This window comes from Somniosus microcephalus, unplaced genomic scaffold, assembly GCF_052327205.1.
Source record: "Somniosus microcephalus isolate GS21.2 unplaced genomic scaffold, FLI_Smic_1.0 unresolved_chr2, whole genome shotgun sequence".
Lineage (NCBI taxonomy): Eukaryota > Metazoa > Chordata > Chondrichthyes > Squaliformes > Somniosidae > Somniosus > Somniosus microcephalus.
The window spans coordinates 17,943,213-17,965,104 of record NW_028225180.1 but is presented as its reverse complement, the minus strand read 5'-3'; the positions used below and the strand labels follow the sequence as shown (position 1 = coordinate 17,965,104).

Sequence of the window (21,892 nt, the reverse complement as noted above, 5' to 3'; positions counted from 1 at the left end):
TCCCTATCTCTGTAACCTCCTCCAGCCCCCACAACCCTCCCTATCTCTGTAACCTCCTCCAGCCCCTACAATCCTCCCTATCTCTGTAACCTCCTCCAGCCCCTACAATCCTCCCTATCTCGGTAACCTCCTCCAGCCCCTACAACACTCCCTATCTCTGTAACATCCTCCAGCCCCTACAACCCGCCCTATCTCTGTAACCTCCTCCAGCCCTACAATCCTCCCTAGCTCTGTAACCTCCTCCAGCCCCTACAATCCTCCCTATCTCTGTAACCTCCTCCAGCCCCTACAATCCTCTCTATCTCTGTAACCTCCTCCAGCCGCTACAATCCTCCCTGTCTCTGTAACCTCCTCCAGCCCCTACAACCCTCCCTATCTCTGTAACCTCCTCCAGCCCCTACAACCCTCCCTATCTCTGTAACCTCCTCCTGCCCCTACAACCCTCCCTATCTCTGTAACCTCCTCCAACCCCTACAACCCTCCCTATCTCTGCAACCTCCTCCAACACCTAAAACCCTCCCTATCTCTGTAACCTCCTCCAGCCCCTACAACCCTCCCTATCTCTGTAACGTCCTCCAGCCCCTACAATCCTCCCTATCTCTGTAACCTCCTCCAGCCCCTACAACCCTCCCTATCTCTGTAACCTCCTCCAGCCCCTACAACCCTCCCTATCTCTGTAACCTCCTCCAGCCCCTACAACCCTCCCTATCTCTGTAACCTCCTCCAGCCCCTACAACCCTCCCTATCTCTGTAACCTCCTCCAGCCCCTACAATCGTCCCTATCTCTGTAAACTCCTCCAGCCCCTACAACCCTCCCTATCTCTGTAACCTCCTCCAGCCCCTACAACCCTCCCTATCTCTGTAACCTCCCCCAGCCTCTACAACCCTCCCTATCTCTGTAACCTCCTCCAGCCCCTACAACCCTCCCTATCTCTGTAACCTCCTCCAGCCCCTACAACCCTCCCTCTCTCTGAAACCTCCTCCAGCCCCTACAACCCTCCTTATCTCTGTAACCGCCTCCAGCCCTACAACCCTCCCTATCTCTGTAACCTCCTCCAGCTCCTACAACCCTCCCTATCTCTGTAACCTCCTCCAGACCCTACAACCCTCCTTATCTCTGTAACCTCCTCCAGCCCTACAACCCTCCCTATCTCTGTAACCTCCTCCAGCCCTACAACCCTCCCTATCTCTGTAACCTCCTCCAGCCCCCACAACCCTCCCTATCTCTGTAACCTCCTCCAGCCCCTACAATCCTCCCTATCTCTGTAACCTCCTCCAGCCCCTACAATCCTCCCTATCTCGGTAACCTCCTCCAGCCCCTACAACACTCCCTATCTCTGTAACATCCTCCAGCCCCCACAACCCTCCCTATCTCTGTAACCTCCTCCAGCCCCTACAATCCTCCCTAGCTCTGTAACCTCCTCCAGCCCCTACAATCCTCCCTATCTCTGTAACCTCCTCCAGCCCCTACAATCCTCTCTATCTCTGTAACCTCCTCCAGCCGCTACAATCCTCCCTGTCTCTGTAACCTCCTCCAGCCCCTACAACCCTCCCTATCTCTGTAACCTCCTCCAGCCCCTACAACCCTCCCTATCTCTGTAACCTCCTCCTGCCCCTACAACCCTCCCTATCTCTGTAACCTCCTCCAACCCCTACAACCCTCCCTATCTCTGCAACCTCCTCCAACACCTAAAACCCTCCCTATCTCTGTAACCTCCTCCAGCCCCTACAACCCTCCCTATCTCTGTAACGTCCTCCAGCCCCTACAATCCTCCCTATCTCTGTAACCTCCTCCAGCCCCTACAACCCTCCCTATCTCTGTAACCTCCTCCAGCCCCTACAACCCTCCCTATCTCTGTAACCTCCTCCAGCCCCTACAACCCTCCCTATCTCTGTAACCTCCTCCAGCCCCTACAACCCTCCCTATCTCTGTAACCTCCTCCAGCCCCTACAATCGTCCCTATCTCTGTAAACTCCTCCAGCCCCTACAACCCTCCCTATCTCTGTAACCTCCTCCAGCCCCTACAACCCTCCCTATCTCTGTAACCTCCCCCAGCCTCTACAACCCTCCCTATCTCTGTAACCTCCTCCAGCCCCTACAACCCTCCCTATCTCTGTAACCTCCTCCAGCCCCTACAACCCTCCCTCTCTCTGAAACCTCCTCCAGCCCCTACAACCCTCCTTATCTCTGTAACCGCCTCCAGCCCTACAACCCTCCCTATCTCTGTAACCTCCTCCAGCTCCTACAACCCTCCCTATCTCTGTAACCTCCTCCAGACCCTACAACCCTCCTTATCTCTGTAACCTCCTCCAGCCCTACAACCCTCCCTATCTCTGTAACCTCCTCCAGCCCTACAACCCTCCCTAGCTCTGTAACATCCTCCAGCCCCTACAACCCTCCCTATATCTGTAACCTCCTCCAGCACCCACAACCCTCCCTATCTCTGTAACCACCTCCAGCCCCTACAACCCTCCCTATCTCTGTAACCTCCTCCAGCCCCTACAAGACTCCCTATATCTGTAACCTCATCCAGCCCTACAACCCTACCTATCTCTGTAACCTCCTCCAACCCCTACAACCCTCCCTATCTCTGTAACCTCCTCCAGTCACTACAACCCTCCCTATCTCTGTAACCTCCTCCAGCCCTACAACCCTCCGTATCTCTGTAACCTCCTCCAGCCCCTACAACCCTCCTTATCTCTGTAACCTCCTCCAGCCCTACAACCCTCCCTATCTCTGTAACCACCTCCAGCCCCTACAACCCGCCCTATCTCTGTAACCTCCTCCAGCCCTACAACCCTCCCTATCTCTGTAACCTCCTCCAGCCTCTACAACCCTCCGTATCTCTGTAACCTCCTCCAGCCCCTACAACCCTCCTTATCTCTGTAACCTCCTCCAGCCCTACAACCCTCCCTATCTCTGTAACCACCTCCAGCCCCTACAACCCGCCCTATCTCTGTAACCTCCTCCAGCCCTACAACCCTCCCTATCTCTGTAAACTCCTCCAGCTCCTACAACCCTCCCTATCTCTGTAACCTCCTCCAGCCCCTAAAACCCTCCTTATATCTGTAACCTCCTCCAGCCCTACAACCCTCCCTATCTCTGTAACCTCCTCCAGCCCTACAACCCTCCCTATCTCTGTAACCTCCTCCAGCCTCTACAACCCTCCGTATCTCTGTAACCTCCTCCAGCCCCTACAACCCTCCTTATCTCTGTAACCTCCTCCAGCCCCTACAACCCGCCCTATCTCTGTAACCTCCTCCAGCCCTACAACCCTCCCTATCTCTGTAAACTCCTCCAGCTCCTACAACCCTCCCTATCTCTGTAACCTCCTCCAGCCCCTAAAACCCTCCTTATATCTGTAACTTCCTCCAGCCCTACAACCCTCCCTATCTCTGTAACCTCCTCCAGCCCTACAGCCCTCCCTATCTCTGTAACATCCTCCAGCCCCTACAACCCTCCCTATATCTGTAACCTCCTCCGGCCCCCACAACCCTCCCTATCTCTGTAACCACCTCCAGCCCCTACAACCCTCCCTATCTCTGTAACCTCCTACAGCCCCGACAACATTCCCTATATCTGTAACCTCATCCAGCGCTACAACCCTCCCTATCTCTGTAACCTCCTCGAACCCCTACAACCCTCCCTATCTCCGTAACACCCTCCAGTCACTGCAACCCTCCCTATCTCTCTAACCTCCTCCAGCCTCTACAACCCTCCCTATCTCTGTAACCTCCTCCAGCCCCTACAACCATCCCTATCTCTGTAACCTCCTCCAGCCCCTACAACCCTCCTTATCTCTGTAACCTCCTCCAGCCCCTAAAACCCTCCTTATCTCTGTAACCTCCTCCAGCCCTACAACCCTCCCTATCTCTGTAACCTCCTCCAGCTCCTATAACCCTCCCTATCTCTGTAACCTCCTCCAGACCCTACAACCCTCCTTATCTCTGTAACCTCCTCCAGCCCTACAACCCTCCCTATCTCTGTAACCTCCTCCAGACCTACAACCCTCCCTATCTCTGTAACATCCTCCAGCCCCTACAACCCTCCCTATATCTGTAACCTCCTCCAGCACCCACAACCCTCCCTATCTCTGTAACCACCTCCAGCCCCTACAACCCTCCCTATCTCTGTAACCTCCTCCAGCCCCTACAAGACTCCCTATATCTGTAACCTCATCCAGCCCTAGAACCCTCCCTATCTCTGTAACCTCCTCCAACCCCTACAACCCTCCCTATCTCTGTAACCTCCTCCAGTCACTACAACCCTCCCTATCTCTGTAACCTCCTCCAGCCCTACAACCCTCCGTATCTCTGTAACCTCCTCCAGCCCCTACAACACTCCTTATCTCTGTAACCTCCTCCAGCCCTACAACCCTCCCTATCTCTGTAACCACCTCCAGCCCCTACAACCCGCCCTATCTCTGTAACCTCCTCCAGCCCGACAACCCTCCCTATCTCTGTAACCTCCTCCAGCTCCTACAACCCTCCCTATCTCTGTAACCTCCTCCAGCCCCTACAACCCTCCTTATATCTGTAACCTCCTCCAGCCCTACAACCCTCCCTATCTCTGTAACCTCCTCCAGCCCTACAACCCTCCCTATCTCTGTAACATCCTCCAGCCCCTACAACCCTCCCTATATCTGTAACCTCCTCCAGCCCCCACAACCCTCCCTATCTCTGTAACCACCTCCAGCCCCTACAACCCTCCCTATCTCTGTAACCTCCTACAGCCCCGACAACATTCCCTGTATCTGTAACCTCCTCCAGCTCCTACAACCCTCCCTATCTCTGTAACCTCCTCCAGCCCCTACAACCCTCCCTATCTCTGTAACCTCCTCCAGCCCTACAACCCCGCCTATCTCTGTCACATCCTCCAGCCCCTACAACCCTCCCTATATCTGTAACCTCCTCCAGCCTCTCCAACCCTCGCTATCTCTGTAACCTCCTCCAGCCCCTACAACCCTCCCTATATCTGTAACCTCCTCCAGCCTCTCCAACCCTCGCTATCTCTGTAACCTCCTCCAGCCCCTACAACCCTCCCTATCTCTGTAACCTCCTCCTGCCCCTACAACCCTCCCTATCTCTGTAACCTCCTCCAGCCCCTACAACCCTCCTTATCTCTGTAACCTCCTCCAGACCCTACAACTCTCCCTATCTCTGTAACCTCCTCCAGCCCCTACAACCCTCCCTATCTCTGTAACCTCCTCCAGCCCTACAACCCTCCCTATTTCTGTAACCTCCTCCAGCTCCTACAACCCTCCCTATCTCTGTAACCTCCTCCAGCCCCTACAACCCTCCTTATCTCTGTAACCTCCTCCAGCCCTACAACCCTCCCTATCTCTGTAACCTCCTCCAGCCCTACAACCCCCCCTATCTCTGTAACATCCTCCAGCCCGACAACCCTCCCTATTTCTGTAACCTCCTCCAGCCCCCACAACCCTCCCTATCTCTGTAACCTCCTCCAGCCCCTGCAATCCTCCCTATCTCTGTAACCTCCTCCAGCCCCTACAATCCTCCCTATCTCTGTAACCTCCTCCAGCCCCTACAACACTCCCTATCTCTGTAACATCCTCCAGCCCCCACAACCCTCCCTATCTCTGTAACCTCCTCCAGCCCCGACAATCCTCCCTATCTCTGTAACCTCCTCCAGCCCCTACAATCCTCCCTATCTCTGTAACCTCCTCCAGCACCTACAATCCTCTCTATCTCTGTAACCTCCTCCAGCCCGTACAATCCTCCCTATCTCTGTAACCTCCTCCAGCCCCTACAACCCTCCCTATCTCTGTAACCTCCTCCAGCCCCTACAACCCTCCCTATCTCTGTAACCTCCTCCTGCCCCTACAACCCTCCCTATCTCTGTAGCCTCCTCCAACCCCTACAACCCTCCCTATCTCTGTAACCTCCTCCAGCCCCTACAACCCTCCCTATCTCTGTAACCTCCTCCAGCCCCTACAACCCTCCCTATCTCTGTAACCTCCTCCAGCCCCTACAACCCTCCCTATCTCTGTAACCTCCTCCAGCCCCTACAACCCTCCCTATCTCTGTAACCTCCTCCAGCCCCAACAATCGTCCCTATCTCTGTAACCTCCTCCAGCCCCTACAACCCTCCCTATCTCTGTAACCTCCTCCAGCCCCTACAACCCTCCTTATCTCTGGAACCTCCCCCAGCCTCTACAACCCTCCCTATCTCTGTAACCTCCTCCAGCCCCGACAACCCTCCCTATCTCTGTAACCACCTCCAGCCCCTACAACCCTCCCTATCTCTGTAACCTCCTACAGCCCCGACAACATTCCCTATATCTGTAACCTCATCCAGCGCTACAACCCTCCCTATCTCTGTAACCTCCTCCAACCCCTACAACCCTCTCTATCTCTGTAACACCCTCCAGTCACTACAACCCTCGCTATCTCTCTAACCTCCTCCAGCCTCTGCAACCCTCCCTATCTCTGTAACCTCCTCCAGCCCCTACAACCCTCCCTATCTCTGTAACCTCCTCCAGCCCCTACAACCCTCCTTATCTCTGTAACCTCCTCCAGCCCCTACAACCCTCCTTATCTCTGTAACCTCCTCCAGCCCTACAACCCTCCCTATCTCTGTAACCTCCTCCAGCTCCTACAACCCTCCCTATCTCTGTAACCTCCTCCAGACCCTACAACCCTCCTTATCTCTGTAACCTCCTCCAGCCCTACAACCCTCCCTATCTCTGTAACCTCCTCCAGCCCTACAACCCTCCCTATCTCTGTAACATCCTCCAGCCCCTACAACCCTCCCTGTATCTGTCACCTCCTCCAGCACCCACAACCCTCCCTATCTCTGTAACCACCTCCAGCCCCTACAACCCTCCCTATCTCTGTAACCTCCTCCAGCCCCTACAAGACTCCCTATATCTGTAACCTCATCCAGCCCTAGAACCCTCCCTATCTCTGTAACCTCCTCCAACCCCTACAACCCTCCCTATCTCTGTAACCTCCTCCAGTCACTACAACCCTCCCTATCTCTGTAACCTCCTCCAGCCCTACAACCCTCCGTATCTCTGTAACCTCCTCCAGCCCCTACAACCCTCCTTATCTCTGTAACCTCCTCCAGCCCTACAACCCTCCCTATCTCTGTAGCCACCTCCAGCCCCTACAACCCGCCCTATCTCTGTAACCTCCTCCAGCCCTACAACCCTCCCTATCTCTGTAACCTCCTCCAGCTCCTACAACCCTCCCTATCTCTGTAACCTCCTCCAGCCCCTACAACCCTCCTTATATCTGTAACCTCCTCCAGCCCTACAACCCTCCCTATCTCTGTAACCTCCTCCAGCCCTACAACCCTCCCTATCTCTGTAACATCCTCCAGCCCCTACAACCCTCCCTATATCTGTAACCTCCTCCAGCCCCCACAACCCTCCGTATCTCTGTAACCACCTCCAGCCCCTACAACCCTCCCTATCTCTGTAACCTCCTACAGCCCCGACAACATTCCCTGTATCTGTAACCTCATCCAGCCCTACAACCCTCCCTATCTCTGTAACCTCCTCCAACCCCTACAACCCTCCCTATCTCTGTAACACCCTCCAGTCACTACAACCCTCCCTATCTCTCTAACCTCCTCCAGCCCCTACAACCCTCCCTATCTCTGTAACCTCCTCCAGCCCTACAACCCTCCCTATTTCTGTAACCTCCTCCAGCTCCTACAACCCTCCCTATCTCTGTAACCTCCTCCAGCCCCTACAACCCTCCTTATCTCTGTAACCTCCTCCAGCCCTACAACCCTCCCTATCTCTGTAACCTCCTCCAGCCCTACAACCCCCCCTATCTCTGTAACATCCTCCAGCCCTACAACCCTCCCTATTTCTGTAACCTCCTCCAGCCCCCACAACCCTCCCTATCTCTGTAACCTCCTCCAGCCCCTGCAATCCTCCCTATCTCTGTAACCTCCTCCAGCCCCTACAATCCTCCCAATCTCTGTAACCTCCTCCAGCCCCTACAACACTCGCTATCTCTGTAACCACCTCCAGCCTCTACAACCCTCCCTATCTCTGTAACATCCTCCAGCCCCCACAACCCTCCCTATCTCTGTAACCTCCTCCAGCCCCTACAACCCTCCCTATCTCTGTAACATCCTCCAGCCCTACAATCCTCCCTATCTCTGTAACCTCCTCCAGCCCCTACAAACCTCTCTATCTCTGTAACCTCCTCCAGCCCCTAGAATCCTCCCTATCTCTGTAACCTCCTCCAGCCCCTACAACCCTCCCTATCTCTGTAACCTCCTCCCGCCCCTACAACCCTCCCTATCTCTGTAACCTCCTCCAGCCCCTACAACCCTCCGAGATCTCTGCACCTTTGGTGGCCGTGCCTTCAGCTGCCAGGGCCCTGAGCTCTGGAATTCGCTACCTAAACCTCTCCACCTCCTCTTCCACCTTTAAGACGCTCCTTAAAACCTGACAACTTTTGGACATCTCTCCTAATATCTCTTTATGTAGCTCGGTGTCAAATTTTCTTTGACTGTTGATCCTGTGAAGCTCCTGGCGGTTCTTGTGCATGAAACACAAAAAGTTAGCATGCAGGTACAGCAATTAATTAGGATAACAAATGGAATGTTGGCTTTATTGCAAAGGGGGTTGGAGTATAAAAGTGGGGAAGTCCTGTTACAACTGCACAGGGTATTGGTGAGACCACACCTGGAGTACTGCGTACAGTTTTGGTCTCCTTATTTAAGGAGGGATCTCTTCCCTCTTAGGCAGTCCCTCGGAACCGAGGAAGACTTGCTTCCACACTAACAATGAGTTCTCAGGTGACTGATGAGTCCAATGCGGGACCTACAGTCTCTGTCACAGGTGGGGCAGACAGTGGTTGAAGGGGCGGGTGGGTGGGGTGCTTGGGTTGATGTGCGCTCCTTGCACTGCCTGCGCTTGGCTTCCGCTTGCTCCCGGCGAAGAGACTCGAGGTGTTCGGCGCCTTCCCGGATGCTTCTCCTCCACTTTGTGCGGTCTTGGGCCAGGGATTCCCAGGTGTCGGTGGGGATGTTGCACTTTTTCAAGGAGGCTTTGAGGGTGTCCTTGAAGCGTTTCCTCTGCCCACCTGGGGCGCTCTTGCCGTGTCGGAGCTCCGAGTAGAGCGCTTGTTTTGGGAGTCTCGTATCGGGCATGCGGGCGATGTGACCCGTCCATCGGAGCTGAGGCATAAGCAGGGATATACTTGCATTGGAGGCAGTTCAGAGAAGGTTCACGAGGTTGATTCCGGAAATGAAGGGGTTTGAGTTATGAGGAAAGGTTGAGCAGGTTGGGCCGATACTCACTGGAGTTTAGAAGAATGGGAGGGGATCTTATTGAAACATATAAAGATACTGAGGGGGCTCGACAGGGTAGATGCAGAGAGGATGTTTCCCCTCGTGGGGAAATCTAGAACTAGGGGGCACAGATTCAGAATAAGGGGGCACCCATTTAAAACGGAGATGAGGAGGAATTTCTTCTCAGAGGGTCGTGAATCTGTGGAATTCTCTACCCCAGAGAGCAGTGGAGGCTGGGACATTGAAGATATTTAAGGTGGAGATAGACAGATTTTTGAACGATAAGCGAGTCGAGGGTTATGGGGAGCGGGCAGGGAAGTGGAGCTGGGCTCAAGATCAGATCAGCCATGATCTTATTGAATGGCGGAGCAGGCTCGAGGGGCCAATTGCCCGACTCCTGCTCCTATTCCTTATGTTCTTATGTTTTACTTTGTTAAAGGCGCTGTATAAATGCTAGGTATTGTTGTTTGTACAGTCCATGGATTCTCACACTGTCTCTTTCTCTCTCTCTCTCACTCCCATGGGCAGATCAGCGAGTTGCCGATCTCGCAGAGCGCCATTGAGCGGGAGTGCGCCAGGCAGCTGAAGAAATGGCGCAAGACGCGCGGGGAGCTGAAGAGTCCACCGGCAGACCGCCTCTCCGGGGCCCGCGCGGTCTACGAGCTGGGGCGATCGCGCAAGCCCGCCCAGAGGCGGGAGGAGAACCTGGCCACGGGCCCGGGGATGCCCTCCATCGTGGTGTGGGAGCCCAGCCCCCCGGCCACCAGCGAGTCCTCCAAAGAGGAGGAGAGGAGGAGGAGGACGGAGAGGGACGGAGAAGGGTCGAGGAACAAGCCCGCCGTCAGGTCCAGGACCTTCTACGTCCAACGCAAGGCAAAGGCACCCCAGGTCCCGGTCAGGGACTGCGCGGCAACCGTGGGGGGTGAGGGGGAGACTCTGAGTTCGAAACGCAGCTCCGAACCCCTCTTTGCAGACACATACTTCTAAGGGAGGCACGGGAGGGCAAGGACGAGGCTGGGGGAAGCGGTCCTCCCTCTAACTCCGGAACAAAGGACAATTCTTTGGATGCCGAATCACTTCACCTCAAAGACTTCCGGTCATCTGCCTCCCCATGGAATGTTGGGACAATGCGAAGTGGACACTGGAATTTCACCCCCTCCCTTTTCCCCCACGACCCTCCCCTCTCCGACAGGAATTCTTGTCACCCCTCTCTCGCCCTCGGATCCAGAAGGTCATGGCTTCGAGCCCCTCTAACTCCAGGGACTCGAGTCCCATTATCCCAGGCCAATACTGGTGGCCCAGTACTGAGGGAGTGCCGCACTGTCGGAGGGACAGTACTGAGGGAGCGCTGCACTGTCGGAGGGGCAGTACTGAGGGAGCGCTGCACTGTGGGAGGGGCAGTACTGAGGGAGCACTGCACTGTTGGAGGGGCAGTACTGAGGGAGCACTGCACTGTCGGAGGGGCAGTACAGAAGGAGCGCTGCACTGTCGGAGGGGCAGTACTGAGGGAGCGCCGCACTGTCGGAGGGGCAGTACTGAGGGAGTGATGCACTGTCGGAGGGGCAGTACTGAGGGAGCACTGCACTGTCGGAGGGGCAGTACAGAAGGAGCGCTGCACTGTCGGAGGGGCAGTACTGAGGGAGCACTGCACTGTCGGAGGAGCAGTACTGAGGGAGCGCTGCACTGTCGGAGGGGCAGTACTGAGGGAGCGCTGCACTGTCGGAGGGGCAGTACTGAGGGAGCGCTGCACTGTCGGAGGGGCAGTACTGAGGGAGCGTCGCACTGTCGGAGGGGCAATGCTGAGGGAGCACTGCACTGTCGGAGGGGCAGATTGGAGGGAATGTTGCACTGTTGGAGGGACAGAACAAGGGGAGTGCTCCACTGTTAGTGGGGCAGTACTGTTCGGGGGATCTTGCTGTGCGCAAATTGGCTCCCGCGTTTCCTACATTACAACAGTGACTACACTTCAAAAATACTTCATTGGCTGTGAAGTGCTTTGGGACGTCCCGAATCAGAGAAACTACCAAGAGAGGTGAACCCCAATACTGGGTACAGGCTGACCCCCAATACTGGGTACAGGCTGACCCCCAATACTGGGTACAGGCTGAACCCTAGCACTGGGTACAGGCTGAACCCCAATACAGGGTACAGGCTGACCCCCAATACTGGGTACAGGCTGAACCCCAATACTGGGTACAGGCTGACCCCCAATACTGGGTACAGGCTGACCCCCAATACAGGGTACAGGCTGACCCCCAATACAGGGTACAAGCTGACCCCCAATACTGGGTACAGGCTGACCCCCAATACTGGGTACAGGCTGACCCCCAATACTGGGTACAGGCTGACCCCCAGCACAGGGTACAGGCTGAACCCCAGCACTGGGTACAGGCTGACCCCCAATACTGGGTACAGGCTGACCCCCAATACTGGGTACAGGCTGACCCCCAGCACAGGGTACAGGCTGACCCCCAATACAGGGTACTGGCTGACCCCCAATACTGGGTACAGGCTGAACCCCAGCACTGGGTACAGGCTGACCCCCAATACTGGGTACAGGCTGACCCCCAGCACAGGGTACAGGCTGACCCCCAATACTGGGTACAGGCTGACCCCCATTACTGGGTACAGGCTGACCCCCAATACTGGGTACAGGCTGAACCCCAGCACTGGGTACAGGCTGACCCCCAGCACTGGGTACAGGCTGACCCCCAATACTGGGTACAGGCTGAACCCCAGCACTGGGTACAGGCTGACCCCCAGCACAGGGTACAGGCTGACCCCCAATACTGGGTACAGGCTGACCCCCAATACTGGGTACAGGCTGACCCCCAATACTGGGTACAAGCTGACCCCCAATACTGGGTACAGGCTGACCCCCAATACTGGGTACAGGCTGACCCCCAATACTGGGTACAAGCTGACCCCCAATACTGGGTACAGGCTGACCCCCAGCACTGGGTACAAGCTGACCCCCAGCACTGGGTACAGGCTGAACCCCAGCACTGGGTACAGGCTGACCCCCAGCACTGGGTACAAGCTGACCCCCAATACTGGGTACAGGCTGACCCCCAATACAGGGTACAGGCTGACCCCCAGCACAGGGTACAGGCTGACCCCCAATACTGGGTACAGGCTGACCCCCAATACTGGGTACAGGCTGACCCCCAATACTGGGTACAGGCTGACCCCCAATACTGGGTACAAGCTGACCCCCAATACTGGGTACAGGCTGACCCCCAGCACTGGGTACAAGCTGACCCCCAGCACTGGGTACAGGCTGAACCCCAGCACTGGGTACAGGCTGACCCCCAGCACTGGGTACAAGCTGACCCCCAGCACTGGGTACAGGCTGACCCCCAGCACTGGGTACAGGCTGACCCCCAGCACAGGGTACAGGCTGACCCCCAGCACAGGGTACAGGCTGACCCCCAGCACAGGGTACAGGCTGACCCCCAGCACAGGGTACAGGCTGACCCCCAGCACAGGGTACAGGCTGACCCCCAGCACAGGGTACAAGCTGACCCCCAATACTGGGTACAGGCTGACCCCCAGCACTGGGTACAGGCTGACCCCCAGCACTGGGTACAAGCTGACCCCCAGCACTGGGTACAGGCTGACCCCCAGCACTGGGTACAAGCTGACCCCCAGCACAGGGTACAGGCTGAACCCCAGCACTGGGTACAAGCTGACCCCCAGCACTGGGTACAAGCTGACCCCCAGCACAGGGTACAGGCTGACCCCCAGCACAGGGTACAGGCTGACCCCCAGCACTGGGTACAGTCTGACCCCCAGCACTGGGTACAAGCTGAACCCCAGCACTGGGTACAAGCTGACCCCCAATACTGGGTACAGGCTGAGCCCCAGCACAGGGTACAGGCTGAACCCCAGCACTGGGTACAGGCTGACCCCCAGCACTGGGTACAGGCTGACCCCCAGCACTGGGTACAGGCTGACCCCCAATACTGGGTACAGGCTGACCCCCAATACTGGGTACAGGCTGACCCCCAGCACAGGGTACAGGCTGACCCCCAGCACTGGGTACAGGCTGACCCCCAGCACAGGGTACAGGCTGACCCCCAGCACTGGGTACAGGCTGACCCCCAATACTGGGTACAGGCTGACCCCCAATACTGGGTACAGGCTGACCCCCAGCACAGGGTACAGGCTGACCCCCAGCACTGGGTACAGGCTGACCCCCAGCACAGGGTACAGGCTGACCCCCAGCACTGGGTACAGGCTGACCCCCAGCACAGGGTGATCCCACGATTCCCTCTGTACCCTAACCCTGACCCTGCGATCAGATTAGGCACCTGAGGTTGAGACAGTCGATAAGGTGTAGTCTCCGTGTTAAGAGGCTGAGTGTGGGCGCGTTAATAGCTGTTGAATATCACGTGACCATTTGATAGAAAATGTTTGCTTAAAAAAATTGTCAATAAAAATACTTGTCTTAAAAGATAAATACCTGATTTCATTAGCGGGGTAAAGGTCAGGCGCTGACCTCTCACCTCTGGGTAGCCTTTACCCTGCGAGCCGTCAGTGACAGGAGCTAGGGTACAAATGGTGTGTGTTGTACTTGCATATTGGTGATTGGACACCAGAGGGCGTGTGTACAATGCAGCAATTGCACTCAGGGTGACCTCGAATCGAATGGTGCCTACACAAACTGCGACTCACCCAGGACCCCACCGGCTGGTGTGTGTGTCGTTCTTGCATATTGGTGATTAGACACTAGAGGGCGTGTGTATAATGCAGCAATTGCACTCAGGGTGACCTCGAATCGAATGATGCCCACACAAACTGCGACTCACCCAGGACCCCACCGGCTGGTGTGTGTTGTACTTGCATATTGGTGATTGGACACTAGAGGGCGTGTGTATAATGCAGCAATTGCACTCAGGGTGACCTCGAATCGCATGATTCCCACACAAACTGCGACTCACCCAGGACCCCACCGGCTGGTGTGTGTTGTACTTGCATATTGGTGATTGGACACCAGAGGGCGTGTGTACAATACAGCAATTGCACTCAGGGTGACCTCGAATCGAATGATGCCCACACAAACTGCCACTCACCCAGGACCCCACCGGCTGGTGTGTGTGTTGTACGTGCATATTGGTGATTGGACACTAGAGGGTGTGTGTATAATGCAGCAATTGCACTCAGGGTGATCTCGAATCTAACTGAGTGGGCACCCCAGGTCCCCTACCCTCACCGCCCCCATCCCCGGGCGTGAATTTGACCTCTGGTCCCATTCCCACGGGCCTGAATTTGACCTTGATCGCAAGGATTGGGACAGGAACCAACGCAATTGTCGGGCGCGGTGATTATTACGGATTAACTCGCCGACCAGAAAACCAAGGCCTCAGTTGAATTTTGACATTTTTTATTGATCATAAACTCAAACAACACTTTGGGGGAGGTTTTTTTTTGGGGAGTTGTGACTGGATACAAAAGAGAAGCCAACATATATCCATAGAGTTTGGTTATCTCATCCCTCATTGCGGAACATTTAGGAATATCTATCCCTCCCAACCCCACCGCCCCCCCCTAATGGCAATCAACTTTCACTGAACCATTCTTGGGGCAATTGGAGATCGTCAACTGTTCCCCATCCCCACCGACGTATCCCCAAAGCTAATGGACGTGGAATTGGAGGCAATCCATTGACAGGGAGTCGATTGGGCAGTAGGAGACAGAAAACACAGGAACAGGAGGAGGCCCATTCAGCCCCTCGAGCCTGTTACACAGGAACAGGAGGAGGCCCATTCAGCCCCTCGAGCCTGTTACACAGGAACAGGAGGAGGCCATTCAGTCCCTCGAGCCTGTTACACAGGAACAGGAGGAGGTCATTCAGCCCCTCGAGCCTGTTACACAGGAACAGGAGGAGGCCATTCAGTCCCTCGAGCCTGTTACACAGGAACAGGAGGAGGTCATTCAGCCCCTCGAGCCTGTTACACAGGAACAGGAGGAGGTCATTCAGTCCCTCGAGCCTGTTACACAGGAACAGGAGGAGGCCATTCAGCCCCTCGAGCCTGTTACACAGGAACAGGAGGAGGTCATTCAGTCCCTCGAGCCTGTTACACAGGAACAGGAGGAGGCCATTCAGCCCCTCGAGCCCGTTACACAGGAACAGGAGGAGGCCATTCAGCCCCTCGAGCCCGTTACACAGGAACAGGAGGAGGCCCATTCAGCCCTCTCGAGCCTGTTCCGCCATTCAATGAGATCGTGGCTGGTCTGCGACCTAACTCCATCCACCCGGCTTGGCTCCATATCTCTGAATACCCTTGTCCAGTAAAAATCTATCGACCTCAGATTTAAAACGATTCATTGAGCTAGCGTCTTACTGCTTTTCGTAGGAGAGGGTTCCACACTTCTACCACCCTTTGCCTGAAGGAGCGTTTCCTAACTTCCATCCTGAATTTTAAGGTTCTGACCCCCTTGTCCGAGACTCTCCCCACCAGTGGAAAACCTTTCTCTCTGTCTAGCCCTATCACTTCCTTTCAAAATTCCTAAAAGACCTCAATCGGTTCACTCCCTTAACCTTCTATATTCCAGGGAATACAAGCCTAGTTTATGTCATCTCTCCTTGTAATCTAACCCTCGGAGCCCGGGTATCATTCTCCAGGGCGTTGGTGAGACCACACCTGGAGTACTGCGGACAGTTTTGGTCTCCTTATTTAAGGAAGGATATACTTGCATTGGAGGCAGTTCAGAGAAGGTTCACGAGGTTGATTCCTGAGATGAAGGGGTTTGACTTATAAGGAAAGGTTGAGCAGGCTGGGCCGACACTCATTGGAGTTTAGAAGAATGAGAGGTGATCTTATTGAAACATAAAAGATTCTGAGGGGGCTTGACAGGGTAGATGCAGAGAGGATGTTTCCCCCTCGTGGGGAAATCTAGAACTAGGGGGCATAGTCTCAGAATAAGGGGTCGGCCATTTAAAACGGAAATGAGGAATTTCTTCTCTCGGAGGGTCGTGAATCTTTGGAATTCTCTTCCCCAGAGAGCTGTGGAGGCTGGGTCATTGAATATATTCAAGGTGGAGGTAGATAGATTTTTGAACGATAAGGGAGTCGAGCGTTATGGGGAGCGGGCAGGGAAGTGGCTTTGAGGCCAAGATCAGATCAGCCATGATCTCATTAAATGGCGGAGCAGGCTCGAGGGGCCGAATGGCCGACTCCTGCTCCTACTGTCTTATGTATTCTGGTGAATCTGAGCTGCACGTCTTCCGAGGCCAGTGCATCCATTCGAAGGTGCGGAGCCCAGAACTGTACACCGTACTCCAGCTGTGGTCTAACCGGGGCTTTGGTATCACTCGAGCAAAACCTTCCTCCCCTTTATATTAGAGCCCTCGAGTTATAAAGGCTAACATTCCTGGGGGGGTCTAGAACGAGGGGTCACAGCCTCAGGATACGGGGTAGGACATTTAGGACTGAGATGAGGAGAAATTTCTTCACTCAGAGGGTGGTGAACCTGTGGAATTCTCTACCACAGAAGGCTGTGGAGGCCAAGTCACTGAATATATTTAAGAAGGAGATCGATAGATTTCTAGACACAAAAGGCATCAAGGGGTATGGGGAGAGAGCGGGAATATGGTATTGAGATAGAGGATCAGCCATGATCATATTGAATGGCGGAGCAGGCTCGAAGGGCCGAATGGCCGACTCCTGCTCCTATTTTTCCATGTTTCTATGAGCCTTTTAGATTATTTTTTTCATACCCAACTACCAGTCCAATCTGTACGTGGACCCCATAATCTCTCTGGACCTCCATAGTTCCTGGGCACATACTCAAGTTTGGCAGGGGGCGACTCGTGATGTCCCCTGGGAATCTGTGTTGAGGTGACCATTATTCACCGTATTTATTTGGCCTCCTTACCTAAGGAAGGATATACTTGCCATAGAGGGAGTGCAACGAAGGTTCACGAGATTGATTCCTGGGATGGCGGGCCTGTCGTATGAGAAGAGATTGAGTAAACTAGGCCTGTGTTCTCTTGAATTCAGAAGAATGAGAGGGGATCTCATTGAAGCATACAGAATTATTACAGGGCTTGATAGGGTGGATGCTGGGAGAATGTTTCCCTTGGCTGGGGAGCCTAGAACCAGGGGCCACAGCCTCAGGATAAAGGGTCGGCCATTCAGGACTGAGATGAGAAGACATTTCTTCACACAGAAGGTGGTGAATCTTTGGGATTCTCTACCCCAGAGGGCTGTGGAGGCTCAGTCGTTGGGTATATTCAAAACAGAAGTCGATAGATTTCTGACTAGTAAAGGCATCAAGGGATATGGCGATAGGGCCGGTGAATGGAGTTGAGGCAGAAGATCAGCCATGATCTCATTGAATGGTGGAGCAGGCTCGAGGGGCTGAACGGCCGACTCCAGCTCCTATTTCTTGTGTTCTTATTAACGATTTCGATGATGGAATAGCGAGACGTATATCCAAACTTGCTGACAACGCCAAGTTAGGCGGCGCAGTAAGTACCATAAGATGGGGGGGGAGAAAGTTGCAAAGGGACCCTGATGGACGAAGTGAGTGGGCAAAAACTGCGGCATTGGGAAAGTGCGAGGTCCTCCACTTAGGCTCCAAGAAAGACAGATTAGAGTCTGGTCCAAGTGGCGAGAGACGGGGAAACGGCGGAGGAGCGGGGAGATTTCGTGGGCCCAAGAACTGAAATCACTACAAGCCAGTGGACCGGTAGGAAGTATCATCGACGAGGCTAATGGAACGTTGGCTGTCATCTGAAGAGGGCTGGAAATGACGTTACAGTTTAAATAAAGCTCTGGCCTTCCCCCATCGGGAGTAACTGGGTTCAGTTCTGGGCCCCGCACCTCAGGAAGGATATACTGTCCTCGGAGTGGGGGCAGCGAAGATTGACCAGAATGATCCCGGAGCTAAAAGGGTTAAATTCCGAGGGCAGGTGGCACAGACTGGGCCTGTGTTCCCTCGAGTGTCGAAGATTAAGGGGTGATCGAATCGCGGTGTTGAAGATGATTAAAGGAGTTGATGGGTTCGATCGAGAGAAACTATTTCCTCTGATGGGGGGAGTCCAGAACAAGGGGGCAGAACCTTAAAATTAGAGCCCGGCCGTTCAGGGGTGATGTCAGGAAGCACTTCTTCATACAAAGGCTGGTGGAAATCTGGAACTCTCTCCCCAACAAGCTGTCGAGGCCGGGGGTCAATTGAAAATTTCAAAACTGAGATTGGTAGATTTTTGTTAGGTGAGAGTATTAAGGGTTACGGAACCAAGGCGGGTAGATGGCGTTAAGATACGGATGATCTAATTGAATGGCGGAGCAGTATCGAGGGGCTGAATGGCCTCCTTCTGTTCCTGTGAGAACAGGCTTGAGATGGGAGGCTAAATGGGCCCACTCCTGTTCCCATGGTGAGGGGTGAGAGGGAGAGAGAGAGGGCCGAATGGGCCTACTCCTGTTCTCATGGTGAGGGGTGAGAGAGAGAGGAAGGGCCGAATGGGCCGACTCCTGTTCTCATGGTGAGGGGTGAGAGGGAGAGAGAGGGCCGAATGGGCCTACTCCTGTTCCCATGGTGAGGGGTGAGAGAGAGAGAGGGCCGAATGGGCCTACTCCTGTTCTGATGGTGAGGGGTGAGAGAGAGAGGAAGGGCCAAATGGGCCTACTCCTGTTCCCATGGTGAGGGCTGAGAGAGAGAGGAAGGGCCGAATGGGCCGACTCCTGTTCTCATGGTGAGGGGCGAGAGAGAGAGAAAGGGCCGAATGGGCCTACTCCTGTTCCCATGGTGAGGGGTGAGAGAGAGAGAAAGGCCGAATGGGCCCACTCCTGTTCCCATGGTGAGGGGTGAGAGAGAGAGAAAGGCCGAATGGGCCTACTCCTGTTCCCATGGTGAGGGGTGAGAGGGAGAGAGAGAGGGCCGAATGGGCCTACTCCTGTTCTGATGGTGAGGGGTGAGAGAGAGAGGAAGGGCCGAATGGGCCGACTCCTGTTCTCATGGTGAGGGGTGAGAGGGAGAGAGAGAGGGCCGAATGGGCCTACTCCTGTTCTGATGGTGAGGGGTGAGAGAGAGAGGAAGGGCCGAATGGGCCGACTCCTGTTCTCATGGTGAGGGGTGAGAGGGAGAGAGAGGGCCGAATGGGCCTACTCCTGTTCCCATGGTGAGGGGTGAGAGAGAGAGAGGGCCGAATGGGCCTACTCCTGTTCCCATGGTGAGGGGTGAGAGGGAGAGAGAGGGCCGAATGGGCCTACTCCTGTTCTGATGGTGAGGGGTGAGAGAGAGAGGAAGGGCCGAATGGGCCGACTCCTGTTCTCATGGTGAGGGGTGAGAGGGAGAGAGAGGGCCGAATGGGCCTACTCCTGTTCCCATGGTGAGGGGTGAGAGAGACAGAGGAAGGGCCGAATGGGCCTACTCCTGTTCTCATGGTGAGGGGCGAGAGAGAGAGGAAGGGCCGAATGGGCCTACTCCTGTTCCCATGGTGAGGGCTGAGAGAGAGAGAGGAAGGGCCGAATGGGCCTACTCCTGTTCCCATGGTGAGGGGTGAGAGAGAGAGAAAGGCCGAATGGGCCCACTCCTGTTCCCATGGTGAGGGGTGAGAGAGAGAGAAAGGCCGAATGGGCCTACTCCTGTTCCCATGGTGAGGGGTGAGAGAGAGAGGAAGGGCCGAATGGGCCTGCTCCTGTTCCCATGGTGAGGGGTGAGAGGGAGAGAGAAAGGCCGAATGGGCCCACTCCTGTGCCCATGGTGAGGGGCGAGAGAGAGAGAGAGGAAGGGCCGAATGGGCCTGCTCCTGTTCCCATGGTGAGGGGCGAGAGAGAGAGGAAGGGCCGAATGGGCCCACTCCTGTTCCCATGGTGAGGGGTGAGAGGGAGAGAGAGGGCCGAATGGGCCTACTCCTGTTCCCATGGTGAGGGGTGAGAGAGAGAGGAAGGGCCGAATGGGCCCACTCCTGTTCCCATGGTGAGGGGTGAGAGGGAGAGAGAGGGCCGAATGGGCCTACTCCTGTTCCCATGGTGAGGGGTGAGAGGGAGAGAGAGGGCCGAATGGGCCCACTCCTGTTCCCATGGTGAGGGGTGAGAGGGAGAGAGAGGGCCGAATGGGCCTACTCCTGTTCCCATGGTGAGGGGTGAGAGGGAGAGAGAGGGCCGAATGGGCCTACTCCTGTTCCCATGGTGAGGGGTGAGAGGGAGAGAGAGGGCCGAATGGGCCCACTCCTGTTCCCATGGTGAGGGGTGAGAGAGAGAGAAAGGGCCGAATGGGCCGACTCCTTTTCCCATGGTGAGGGGTGAGAGGGAGAGAGAGGGCCGAATGGGCCTACTCCTGTTCCCATGGTGAGGGGTGAGAGGGAGAGAGAAAGGGCCGAATGGGCCCACTCCTGTTCCCATGGTGAGGGGTGAGAGAGAGAGAGAGAGGGCCGAATGGGCCCACTCCTGTTCCCATGGTGAGGGGTGAGAGGGAGAGAGAGGGCCGAATGGGCCTACTCCTGTTCCCATGGTGAGGGGTGAGAGGGAGAGAGAGGGCCGAATGGGCCCACTCCTGTTCCCATGGTGAGGGGTGAGAGAGAGAGAAAGGCCGAATGGGCCTACTCCTGTTCCCATGGTGAGGGGTGAGAGAGAGAGAAAGGGCCGAATGGGCCGACTCCTGTTCCCATGGTGAGGGGTGAGAGAGAGAGAGAGAGGGCCGAATGGACCTACTCCTGTTCCCATGGTGAGGGGTGAGAGGGAGAGAGAAAGGGCCGAATGGGCCCACTCCTGTTCCCATGGTGAGGGGTGAGAGGGAGAGAGAGGGCCGAATGGGCCTACTCCTGTTCCCATGGTGAGGATCGAGAGAGAGAGAGAGAAAGGGCCGAATGGGCCTACTCCTGTTCCCATGGTGAGGGCTGAGAGAGAGAGAAAGGCCAAATGGGCCTACTCCTGTTCCCATGGTGAGGATCGAGAGAGAGAGAGAGAGAGGGCCGAATGGGCCTACTCCTGTTCCCATGGTGAGGGGTGAGAGAGACAGAGGAAGGGCCGAATGGGCCGACTCCTGTTCCGATGGTGAGGGGTGAGGGAGAGAGAGAGAGGGCCAAATGGGCCTACTCCTGTTCCCATGGTGAGGGGTGAGGGAGAGAGAGAGGAAGGGCCGAATTGGTCTACTCCTGTTCCTATGGTGAGGGGCGAGAGAGAGGGAGAGAAAGGGCTGAATGGGCCTACTCCTGTTCCTATGGTGAGGGGCGAGAGAGAGGGAGAGAAAGGGCTGAATGGGCCTACTCCTGTTCCTATGGTGAGGGGCGAGAGAGAGGGAGAGAAAGGGCTGAATGGGCCTACTCCTGTTCCCATGGTGAGGGCTGAGAGAGAGAGAAAGGCCAAATGGGCCTACTCCTGTTCCCATGGTGAGGATCGAGAGAGAGAGAGAGAAAGGGCTGAATGGGCCTACTCCTGTTCCTATGGTGAGGGGCGAGAGAGAGGGAGAGAAAGGGCTGAATGGGCCTACTCCTGTTCCCATGGTGAGGGCTGAGAGAGAGAGAAAGGCCAAATGGGCCTACTCCTGTTCCCATGGTGAGGATCGAGAGAGAGAGAGAGAAAGGGCTGAATGGGTCTACTCCTGTTCCTATGGTGAGGGGCGAGAGAGAGGGAGAGAAAGGGCTGAATGGGCCTACTCCTGTTC

General features: G+C 55.5%; 1 protein-coding gene across 2 annotated transcripts in view; it reads left to right on the top strand.

The window, feature by feature from the left end:
- The window catches only part of LOC147092214 (TBC1 domain family member 10B-like), a 69,109-nt gene extending 57,561 nt beyond the window's left edge, over positions 1-11,548 (top strand). For both annotated transcript variants that reach the window (XM_085975880.1, XM_085975878.1), the window contains exon 10: positions 9,806-11,548. In XM_085975880.1, the coding sequence (XP_085832006.1) occupies positions 9,806-10,264 (459 nt within the window). In that variant the 3' untranslated portion in view covers positions 10,265-11,548. The remainder of the gene's footprint in view (positions 1-9,805) is intronic.
- Positions 11,549-21,892: the final 10,344 nt, after the last annotated feature.